General features: G+C 40.3%; 1 protein-coding gene across 1 annotated transcript in view; it reads right to left on the bottom strand.

The window, feature by feature from the left end:
• Positions 1-12,524, bottom strand: part of Wdfy3 (WD repeat and FYVE domain containing 3) — a 311,759-nt gene that overhangs the window by 66,938 nt on the left and 232,297 nt on the right. The window contains exons 35-42 of the mRNA XM_023712946.1: positions 10,734-10,833; positions 9,282-9,442; positions 8,186-8,415; positions 6,885-6,994; positions 3,327-3,509; positions 2,065-2,222; positions 999-1,076; positions 232-459 (exon numbers count right to left, since the gene is read on the bottom strand). Of these exons, the coding sequence (XP_023568714.1) occupies positions 232-459; positions 999-1,076; positions 2,065-2,222; positions 3,327-3,509; positions 6,885-6,994; positions 8,186-8,415; positions 9,282-9,442; positions 10,734-10,833 (1,248 nt within the window). The remainder of the gene's footprint in view (positions 1-231; positions 460-998; positions 1,077-2,064; positions 2,223-3,326; positions 3,510-6,884; positions 6,995-8,185; positions 8,416-9,281; positions 9,443-10,733; positions 10,834-12,524) is intronic.

Raw genomic sequence — 12,524 nt, 5'->3', positions numbered from 1 at the left:
GCACCCAAAGAAGTTCAGGGAGCTGTCCACAGATGCGCAAGTGGCAGCACAGGTTTAAAGTCAGGCAGGGTGTGATCTAAACCATTTTGTGATAGCTCTCTGCTACCCAGTTTCACCTTTCGTGTCACTACCCTCCTAGGTCATACAGGTAAGTGACCCAGAGAGGAAAACGCTTACTGATGAAAGAAGGACCTATGACGACCCCCACAGCGTTCATTTCTATACACTCACCGTCACATTAGCCTCTTGCTCTGTCTCTGGCACATACGGATAGTGGTTATAGAACATGTCATTGCGCACCATTTTCTTCCTCATTCTGCAGGGCCCTTCCGTCATCTCCAGCATCCACTTGTCCAGATGGGACCCAATGGGTGGACCCCACAATCCTCGCTCCCGCAAGAGCTCACACTCAATCTGGCACCACTCCTCTGTCACGTACTTCAGGGCATTTTGCTGGCGCTACCAAAAATGTCCAGGTTGGTTTAAGCAAAAGGAGTAATAATAAACAGCCCCCAAATAACCTAATGTCAGGTTACCATTCAGAATTAAATGTAATCCACGTCATTCATTTCCCATGGGTCAATTTTTATAAAAGTAAAATCCCATTTATTTATAGTTAATGACAGCTAGCGAGTCTGTGAGACTGTGGGATCTATTGCGGACAAGGTAACTTTTTATCACTAAATAAAAGATAAATGTGTACAGAGTAGTGTATGTGGTATGGTAAAAAATACACTGTTTATATTAAAATTTTAAAAAAAGTTTTGGTCTTTTTGAGACAGAGTCTTGCTATGCAGTTCAGGCTGGCCTTGAGCTCAGTTTGTAGCCCAAGCTGGTCTCGAACTTGCAATGATCCTCCTGCCTCAGCCTCCAGAGTGCTGGGAATACAGGTGTGCACCACCATGCCCGGTTAAAATGTTTAACAAAACATTGTCATTTATCTCCCTCAAAACCTTTCCCCTTGCTTCCAACACACTGTGATGACCACTAACTCTTACCTCCTGATACTCCTTATACTGCGTGTCCACTAAGTCCCGGACAACCGCTATGTGTGTGAACATCCACTGAGAGATCTCCTAGGGGTGGATGGAGAGAGGCTTAATATGTCAGATGTTTCTGGGAAATATGGCTAGACTTGAAATTTATGCTGAACCTTAGTTAAAACTCTCTCCAAAGTGTCTATTACAGAAAACCAAAGTGCTGAAGAATGAGCTTTATGACACGCCATGTCCTGGCTTTCCAGGCACTGTTCATACCTGCAGGGAGGTACCAGGCTGCAAAGTGCTGTGGGGATGGCTGAGCTGCGGGAGAAGGCTCAGCCAACCCTGCCTAGCTATTCTGGTCCCCAAACTACACCGAGACCTGACACATACCCGTATCCAAAGTATCCTTAACACACAACCTACACACTAAGCTCCACCCCAGAGTTTGCTGTGCTGGACAGTGTTTCACTCACACCCTCTCTCCAGCGGCCTCTGGGATTCTGGGACGGTGAAGGAAATAGGATGAGGAAGGAGATGATGGTAGAGCTGTAGAAGTGCTTTTCCTTACAACATTGACTGCAAGTGTTTACAACAACATCATGGAAAATAAGGAGCCATGTTGTCTGTTGGTGTAAAATTTATATAATTATCCAAAGTATTTAAAGTTTGAGGTGCTGGGGAGATGGCTCAGTAGAATAAGCGCTTGTCTGGCAAGCACAACAGTCTGAGTTCAATCCCTGGCTCCCACAATAAATAAATAAATAAATAAATAAATAAATAAAGTAAGTTTGAAAAATTATCTTAGTGTGTTTAGAAATCTCTGAATTTCCTCTTATGCCCAGTTAGGCAATGGCTGTAAATAAAGAGTACTCATTATACAATGTCATCAAGACACAACAGGTGAGCTTGCCACAGTCTAGGTACTTCTCTTTCTCTTCTAAAGCACACTGCAGAGAAATTCCACTTCAAATCAATTGCTTGCACATATTAATAGCATTATATCCAATACTATGACCAAACTGAATACTATGATGTAAACAGAAACTCCTGGTGAAGACGTCAACAAAACTAAACAACGTACTTGAGTGGAAAGACTGTGCTTGTTTAGACCACTTTCCTTCCGATTCCTCCTTGATCCTGTTAACTTGGAAAGCCCAAAGCCACTGCTGACTCGGGACAGTTTGGACTGTGTGGTGGGCACTAGAGCTTCTCCTCGACTTATGCTTTTCTTTTCATGGGCTAGGAAAGGAAAATGAGATTATTTTACAATTTCTCCATACGCTTATTAGTCTTGCTTTTAATAGTTTTTCATTATGGTTGCAAATTGCAATCCTGTACAGTAGCTCATATCCCCACTGTCCATGGTTTTGATTTCTATAGTTCAAGTTATCTTCACACAACTGAAAACATTACTAAAATGGAGAGGATTTGAGATAGGAGACCATACACATGCACCTTTTATCATGGTATATTTACATAACTGTTCTATTTTATTATTAGATACTACTATTAAGTGTTACTATTTCATACACACACACCCCGAGGGAAAAACAAAGCATATATAGGGCCTGGTGTCCACAGCTGCAAGACCCTACTAGGGGTTTTGGAATATTTCCCCAGTCAAAAAGGGAAGAATGCTCTGGTTACCAAAAGCAGCACATACAACACATGTAGATACTGCTTTGAGATATCACACTTATTCGGTGGTGATCTTGCTTACAGATGGTTGCTCGAGAACCCTGTACTAGGTGAATTTGCACTTGGCTGCAATGTCACAGCTTTGCAATATTATGCAAAATAATTTTTGCTGGAGTACATTTCTATAATCACTTTTGCTAGAATACACAATTTATGCATATAATAAGAATTCTTATATACAGCTTTTACTGCTGGGCATATTTTGGAACTCAGACTACTTGGGATTTTTACAAGATCATGCTATCCATACTCTGTACGGTAGCATATCACCCACCAGACGGTCTTGGTACCCAATGAGTTTCAGCATCAGGAGAATGAGAAAACCTTGGGTTTTCAGGGCTTTTTTACTTTCAGAGCTATGGAGAAAGGGCTGTGGTCCCTTTCCCAAGACAGTTACCTGCATAACGCTGCAAATAGTGCACTGTGCACTTCCCTAGCTCATAAATGCCTAATGTATAACAGCACACTTTTAGAAGCAAAAAAGGAGCCAAAAAGCCTGAAACCAACTCTTAGCGGAATCATTTCAGAAGGTTCTCCTGTGTTCGGTTTTGTTGCTTTTGCCAGCAGAGTACCTTCACTGTGATTCCTTAATAGCATGTCTAACGTCACCCACGCATAAGAGGCACAGCTCTGCTGGTGGCTTACCCAAGTGATTCTGCCAGCATTTCAGACCCGCTTCTTCGATGAGTGGCCGTGCGACGGCAATGTCCACATGGCCCCGTTCGTTCACAGGCAGAGTGACCTTGAAAAGCTCCTCCAGGACCTGTTTCTTACTATGAATCAGCTCAGTCCAAACTCTGTTGACTGCTTTTATGAGGAGCTGACGCCCTAGGAACCAAAGAAATGCAAACAAATGACCCAGGCGCTGCATAAAATTCGTTCTTATTTTCCTTTATGTGCTATATCTAGGAATTTCAATAACAGTATTTAAATGTGCAAAAACAAACACCTGCTCATTTTCTTCCCAGCTCATTAAAAAGACTGGTTGAGATAACCTAAATTAAATTAGAACCTTTATGTTTATGCAAGGGGACTGTATTTTTACTTATAAGTTTGAGAATTACATATATATTTGACTAGTATATATGTTTTAGATAAGAAACTGCTACTTAAGGAGTGTGTGTGTGCATGCGCGTGTGTTTACAAGGCTGGTGAATGAGCAGTGGGCTATACTCTTGGCTTTTATTTTTTTCAGTTAATTTCATTGGTACACTTCTGATGTGTACACAGAAGTATAATGAACACGTTCATCATAGGGAATTTGTACCGGCACATGATATGTCCCTTTAGCCCCATCCCCTTCCTTATTTACAAAAGCTTTGTTTTCATTTTTTTCCTTCTCTTCCCTTTCCCTTTCATATTCCCTTGTTCTCCTTCCCATTTGAACATTTTCTTCCTACTTCCCAATGTCCATCGCACATTTTGGTCCTTAATTATGCTTGTGACTTCGCACTTAAGAAAAACAGTGTTACAGTTAAACATATGTGTCTCATTTGTTTCACTTAGAAGAATGGTCTTAATGTGCATCCATTTACCTAAAGATGTCTCAGGCTGAGCCTTCTTTATGGCAGAGAATATTTTATATAACAACCACACTTTCTGTATCAATTTGTCCATTAACGGCATCTGAGATGCTTCCAAGATTTAGCTATTATGAGTTGTACTGCCATAAGTATGAGTCGGCATATACTGCTGTGGCATGATGCTTTTAACTTTCGTGAAGGTGCCAAGAGGGGGAATAGCTGGGTTAAATGGAACCTCTAGGTTTAGTCTTCGAAGATACACTATCCTGAATTCTGTACAGGCTGTACTAATTTACACTCTGCCCAGTAGTGCAGAAGGGCTTATGTTCCCCCATAACCCTGCCAGCATTTCATTCTGGTTTATGTCTCGATGATAGCCAATTCTTTTTGAAGTGAGATGAAATCTCAATGTTATTTTAATTTGTATTTCTCAAATGACCAGTGATGTTGAACATTTTTGATAAATTTATTTGCTTTTTGTACTAAATCTGAGACTATTAAGATGTCCACTTTGAGACAGGGTCTTTATATTTGAATTTTTAAAGTACTTTATATATTCTACACATAAGTCTTTTGCCTAAGAAACAGCTGGCAAAATTTTTCCCCACACTTGTAGGATGTCTCTTCATTCTGTTTGTGTTCTCTTTTCCTGTAGAAGAGTTTTTTAGTACAATAAGATCCTATTTGTTGAGCCTTTGTAATATTTCCCATGTCACTGGGGTTTTCTGATAAAGTCTTTGCTTACATTTGTCTTCTTCAATAGTTTTACCTACTTTATCTTCCAGAAGATTAAATGTTTGAGTTTTGAAATTTGAATCTTTGATCCATTTAGATTTTATTTAGTGCATGGTGAGTGATACAAAAGAAAACAGCAAAAGCAACCAGCAAGCTAACACTCTTTCTGCCCTAAGCTACCCACTCTAGGGCAGGTATAGCACTCCCACCCTTAACCCCAGCACCCTCAATTTCAGCATTGCACTATGAATCACATATTCTAGATTCAGCTATCTCTAAAAAACCTAAGACTGCATGAGGCTTTGGGGTGACATCTGGACAGAAACCACAATTAATTGTGTTAGTGGTTATTTGGTTTATGTACATTAGTATTTGTTTCATATAGTTAGGCATGCTAGTATTAAGGGCATATGTATTTATGATTGTTATCTATTCCTATTAGACTGTATACTTAACAAGTATATAATAACCTTCTTTGTCTCTTCTGATCAATCTTGGCTTGAAATCCACTTCGTCAGCAAATAGAATAGGTATTCCTGATTTTTTTCTGGGTTCCTATTGCATGGAGTACTGCTTTCCATCCTTTGGTTTTTCAGTCTATGAATTTACCTTTGAGTTAAATGTGTTTCTTATAGATAGCATACTCTTGGATCCTATTTCTTGATACATTCTGCCAACCTATTTCTTTTCATTGGTTAACTGTCACATTGACGGTTACACCTGATATGTGTTGACATTTCCTTGTCATATTATTTTCCTGTTGTTGGTTCCATGTTTTCCTCCTCTGTTTAACTGCTTGGCTTGCCTGGTGGGTTCATTCTATTGTGGTTCACGGGATTGCTGTCTTCATTGTCTTTTTCTATGAATATCCTTCAGAACTTTTTGGAGTGCTAATTTGTCGGTCATGAATTTCTTCACGGGTTCTTTATCAGGGAAGTATCTTATTTCTTCATCGATTTTGAAAGACATTAATCTGAGTAGGAGATTGTTCTAGGGATTGACAGGCTTTCAAATGTAGTATCTAAAGTGAGCTCAAGAGGTATTAATATGTTAGGAAGATTTTTACCATTAAATTCAGTCCTGTTCTAATTGTTCTGACTCTTCTAGATGATTCAATGCTCAGCAGGCAACAGAATCAGAAGCAAGGCTTGTCACTGCCCACTGCTAGCTCCCTACTCAGGGAGTTTCTGAAGTAGCAGAACTGAGTGTGGCCAGAGAATCTGTTTCTACAAGGCTACCCAATGACGCTTGATGGTGCCACTCTAAGGACCTGGCCCTAGAAACCAAAGTGTTACATTTTCAGTTCCTTCAAGGGAAAAACTGTACCTGCAAGTAAGCCTCAGAATACGGTTCAAGAAATTTGGGTCAAAGGACAGAGAATAAATTAGTGCTTAAAGGAAGGAATGAAAAGATGAGTAAGTACTCAACTTCCTAAGGATAAAACATTTACCAAACTACCACACAATACTGCTAGAACACAAACACCACCACAGTGACCTCAGCTTTAAAGCCACCAAAAGTAGAAATAAAAAAATCAATCCATGTAAGTAAGAGTTCAATGTGCAACTGCTCATTGGATCAGTGGGAAAACTAGGTTTTAAAGAGAATCAAATCAGGCAACAATGGTATTTCTGGTAACCTACCTTGAATGACATCTGTCTGTAATGTGGACACGCCTGATTCCAGGCATTCATTCAGGCAGTTTTCTTTAGAGTAAATGCAAGTTTTATCTTTACTTTTACTTGTGGCAGTGTAAACACCACTAAGCCACCTGCTGTCTCTGTCTTATACAAGGAGACCCTGTATGGGCACAATGATGAGTGTGCACATCACCCTGGAGAAGAGTAGCTGCTAATGTTGGCAGCTTCTGAAGGGTGATTTTTGGATTTATCTTAAACAATAGAGATGAATAAAATGACACTCAAATTTAGTGGGGCAGCTTTACCTTCACTAATATCTTGGCTGTAACCACCATCAGGTTCGATGTCAGAAGGAATCATAATGTGCCATGTGGTCATGCGAGCTTCAGCTTCTAGTCCAAATCCTTCCACGTTGCTGAAAAATGCAAGTCAAGTTTAACTATCTAAAGGAAATGATTATAGTTTAAAATTAACAAAAAAAAAAAAAAATTATTCACAGAGACACCTAAGGCTCCCCAGTTACTGGCAGATGCATGAAACAGAACACTAACTTACCAAGAAGATGCCATTTTTAAGAGAATCTCCAAGATTCACTTGGATAGATGTTATCAAACTAACCTATAGCACCACAATAATTGCCTTCATCTTTAAGATCCTTTTGGATGACTGTTAACACTGTTACCTAGAAATTTCATGAGGTTCACTTAACTATGCTATCCTAATACCCAGTGTCCTCTCCAGCCCTACATCCACCTTTCTCTGCTCCAGTAGCAGTCAGCCCTTCAGCTTTCCACAGGTACCACTCTCCCTGCCTTGGGCAATCTCTCCCAGAAAGCTTTCTTTCTTTAGCCCTTGTCCCTGCAACTGGATCTCATCACATGTGTATCTTACAGGCCTATCATGTGCTCCAAAGCACAGTGCTGCCTCCACCAGACACCCAGGACAAACTGGTCATAGGCATATGTTCTTCTCCAAGAGGGCTACATCCCATAGGGTCTACCTGGTATTTATCCCAGTCCCTAATTTCATGGCTACCCCCAACACGTACTACAGAGATGTCAAAGCAATCCTCAGAAAACACTAATTTCATTCCTTTAACACATAACACTACCTGGAGTTTTTTTTTTTTTTTTTTTTTTTTTAACAGTGTTTTGCAGTCCCATTTTTTTTTTATGCAGTGAAAGTTTTTAATTTTTATGAAGTCAATTTTACACATGTGGGTCTGATTTATAACACATAACACTACCTGGAGTTTTTTTTTTTTTTTTTTTTTTTTTAACATGTCTGAGCCTCTAACAGCATATACTTTATTTGCTTTTTTTTTTTTTTGGCAGAACCGGCATTTGAACTCAGGCCCTTGGCAAGCACTTATTCTACTGAGCTATCTCCCCGGCCCCTACTTTGTTTGCTTTGAAAGCATATTTCCTTTTTAAAATTATACGGGTCAAAAATATTGTTCTTATTAGAAATAAATGTGATATTTGTCCTTTTTCATTTGTATAAAGTATTAAGTAAAGCAGAAAAAAGGGAAAGTGAAATGTTAAGAATTCTGGTGGAATAATATGAAACAGGAACTCAACATGGCCAGCTGAGCCTCAACAATTACCTTCCAGCATGCAGATTAATCAAGCAGTGAGCGAGACAGCTGATGAATTCCTGGTCGTGGTTCCCAGGTCCCAAGATCAAGTTCCGGTTGACAGTCAGGAGCCGGAGTGAGTCCAAGAGCTGTACTTGCTGAGGGACAGTCTTGTGTGCCCGTGAGAACTGATACAAGATGGTCCTATTGAGGCAGTGATAGACTGTATCCAATGACAGCCCTTGTGATCTTCTCTTCGACTAAAGACATCAAAAGACAAGTTTTTTTTTAAGGAAAATGGACAAAAAAGAAAGGCTTGTTTATCATTCACGCATGAACTCTGATTAGCTATTACATACCGTATGCCATGCTAAGAACTAGGGGTGTTAAGTTAAATACCACTAAGTTCTTGCTACTGTGGGGCTCACAGCTTTTTATTTTGATGCTTTAGTTGTATCTCCTTGCCTGAAAGTTCTTCTCTCTGAGTGGGCTGTAAATGCATCCCTGAGAAGAGGCTCAGGGAGCAGGAGGGAACTTCTGCACCTTTGTACCACGTAGAGGTAACAGTGCAGAGGCCACGAGCGCTCACAAATCACAACAATTACTGGCCAGAGAGTTTCCTATCCTCGGGTATGCTGTGAGCACGATTAATACCTGTGCCAAGCCAGGCCAACACCCTCAGCCAAGCATGCACAAGGAACAAAGAACATCAGCAAAGGCACATGGACCACACGGACTTGCTAAGGACTCGATGACAAGCGAGCATCTCTTTAATGCCAACTCATCATGCTCTGTAGCCTTCGTATGCGATGCACTATAAAACCCATTGGACCGCATGAACATAAGGTTAAATGCAGCTGGTGGCAAAGAAGAGCACCAGGAGAGAGGACAGAGACCATCAGCTTGAAAGAGTGAGGGGGGCTGACCAGAGACACACTGCACCTGGCTACTGGTAAGGGGCAAGGGTTAAAAGAATACTTCTATTCACTTTCAATACACTTAGCTTTATACTCAATGTTAGCATTCATTATGCTATCAATCACCATTATTTCTAACAACTTGACATCATAAGCAGTCTTGCAGAAGGGAAGCATGTACTCTACAACTAATAGTGATGATGGATTACCTGTGCAATTAGTTGAATTATAAAATCTATAAGAAGTTTAGATTCTTTGTTGAACATGCCTTGCCAAAGCTTGTCCACCACACGTTGTGTGAAATAGAACACATTGTTCACCAATACCTGGTAGCTTCCTCCGCTGGTAATAGGCAGAGATGCGTCTTCCCCTAAATTCCAGCAGGGAAAGAAGTCTAAGAAAATTGGTGTCTACTAGCATGCAAATAGATTCTCAAAGACATCAGGCTAAAGAAAACAAATGTATCTACAGCACTGAAGAAATAGGACCACAAGCGCTAATGTACTATTTTAGGGATGTTTATGGCCACAAGTCAGAATAATTACTGGAAGAAACAGTTCAGCCAGACTCTTGTCTGTGGCAGATAAAATGTGGTGGGTCAAGACCCTCTGTGAGGTCTCCTATGCTTAAAGACCATCTGTTATAAGCAAAGAGACCATCAACTTAGTGGCCAGTGGTGGTACAACTCCACATGGAGGAAAACTAAGTCAGTTTACCAGCTACAAATGGCTCTGCGTACATAATAGAGTGAAGACAACCATTCACCAAAACCCGTTGTTCTGGGGCGTACCTTTAATAACAATGCATTAGACAGGAAGATCAGGAAAATTGTGACAATCAAGGGGCCTGTGATCTGCCTCCCTAAGGCAACCCTACTGTCCTCTGTTTACATGTGGTAAAACACATGCTACTTCAAGATACTTTTCCAGCCCCTTTCTTCTTTTTTTTTTTTTTGCAGAACCAGGGATAGAACTCAGGCCCTTGCACTTGTCAGGAAAGCGCTTATTCCATTGAGCCATCTCTCCCACCTCTAGCCCTTTCTTCTACCTTGAATTCTCTCCAAGCCCCAGCTCTTCTGCAGAGATGCTGTAGATTCCACTAAACATGGCTATTATTTCTTAACTTGTCATATTAAGCAAAACTTTATTTTTATCTTTATGTTGTATGGTTGATTTCAACCAACAATGAACAGGTTTGCACCTGGCTTTGAGGGTACACAGTTATATGTTAAGACAACAACGATTTTCTGGCAAATTTATTTTGTCTTTTTGATACAGGGTCTCCTTATGCAGTTCAGGCTTGTCTTGAGCTCACTTTACGGCCCAGGCTGGTCTTCAACTTGCAACCACCTTTTTGCCTCAGCCTCCTGAGTGCTGGGATTACAGGCGTGTGCCACCCCTGGCCAATTTATTTTGGAAAAAAAAAATAATTTAATATAAGAGATCCTATGATTCATATTTTCAGTGGGGAATACATAAATGAAGCCATTATTTTTTTCTCAATAATTCTAAGTTTACTTATGTAAATAGTGGCTCCATTATAAATGTATAAAATTCTGCATCTTTTTGTAACTAGATACCAATGTACTGAAAAAATATACTTGTGTCTTTTGGCCTTATTTGTGGACCAGCCTTTACACCATAGAAACGAGGCAGAGTTACCCAATAACACATCAGCTGCAAGCAGGTGGTCCATCACACCGTCCAAAATGTAAGTCTGAAATTCTTTCTGCTGAGTTCTTGTTGATCTTTCAGGGGAAGCCTGAACCAATAAAAATTGCAATTAGAGACAGAATTAACTAGAAAAAGACAGAAGTTTGAAGATATTTATACTATGAAATGTATATAAAAATGAAAAAAGTCCTAATAGTAAACTTTTAAAAATTTAACACAAGAGATAGTGTATATGGTTATAGTCTTTCTCTTATTTTTCTGGCCATAGAACTTTTAAAAAAATTAGGCAGATACATCTTCTTTAAATCTATTCTTCCAGAAACACTATTCTAAACTTTATAAGTATTTAATAAATATTTGATAATCTATTAGACCTCACTTCTATAAGAGATCTGGCAGTTCATAATAAAATACACACAAAATCAGAAAGACATTTAAAGAAACATAAAGCTCAAGATTACGATAATTGAGGAAGGTGTTAGAGGGATAGGAATCATTTATAACACATTCACTAAGCGTGGAATTAAGCTTCAAGCCTCACAGGTGTCAAAACAGAAACGAAGTATGGTTTACAAAGCTTTTGATAACCCCAAAAGGAAGTATATTAAACTGCCAGCAGGGATACAGGCTTTCCTTCGAGTCAGAAGACCACAAGCAGCCCTGTACGTGCCATCTTTGGCAACAACTTTACAGAAATTAGATGGTTTTAAGTTATTTTGCATAGCTGAGGGCATGGAGTTATGCAACATCCTCTGAGAGTGTCTACTCGTGCTTGGGGAAGACAATGAGCTGGCTACTACTGTTTGCCTAGCAAACCTGGTGAGCAACGATAACATCCGGGGAACACAGGGCAGGAAGGGGAGACTCTTTCCCATCCTCAGCAGTTTCAGCAAGACAGAGAAGTTGCATGTAGAACACATCAATGAATGATAAAGAGTGTTCTCGCTTAAAAAGACATATTGCTGGACCTGGAGGCACACGCACACAGTCCCATGGATTGAGAAAGTGGAAGCAGGAGGACTGCATGTTCAGAGGTAGGCTGGGCAGCTGGGTGAGACCCTGCCTCAGAATAATAAGGGCCAGATGTGTAGCCAAGAGCAGAGTGTGTATGGTGTGTGTGAGGTCCAAGGTTCAAACCCTAGGACAGGGTGGGGCAGAAGGAGGGAGTCAGACCTACAGACTGTTTAGATAAAGGAGATCATTTATTTCTTTATTGTTTTTTTTTGTTTTGTTTTTTGGTACTGGGAATCAAACTCAGGACCTTGTGCTTGCCAGGCAGGGGATTTGCTGCTGCACTGTATCCCGGGCCCTAAGGAGATTTTTTTTTCTTGTTTTGCTGGCTCATGTTTATTCAGGTTCTTTTAAGTTTGAACAACACCATCAGTGAACATAGCCACTCCCCCATAGCTGCCACAGCCATGTGCTTTACGTCTAGGTGCAGCTCTGCCTTCCTACACACGCCCTTTCCCAACTGTGTTGGCGTCGTCCTCTTGCTGCCATTCCAGTTCTCAAGGAGCGCCTCGCAGCTTCCCGCCTGTGTTATGATACTGAGGTCTCTCTCTCCTTAGAGGCTTTCAGATATTTTGAACGGGACAAGCTCTCCTGGGTATGCTTTTGAACTCTCCAGCATGGATTATTTTCCTGCCAATGTTTTTCAACAGTGTGGTCACTGCATGCTTAGCATGTCTGGGGCCTAAATTGCATCAGTGACTTCCCTTTTTAAATGTTTTTTTAAAGAGAATATAAAATGGCAAAAAAAAAAAAAAAAAAAAAAAAAAA

This window comes from Octodon degus, unplaced genomic scaffold, assembly GCF_000260255.1.
Source record: "Octodon degus isolate 3935 unplaced genomic scaffold, OctDeg1.0 scaffold00028, whole genome shotgun sequence".
In the NCBI taxonomy this organism is placed as follows: domain Eukaryota; kingdom Metazoa; phylum Chordata; class Mammalia; order Rodentia; family Octodontidae; genus Octodon; species Octodon degus.
Note: the sequence above shows the minus strand (reverse complement) of the source record. Positions and strands in the feature narration are given on the sequence as shown.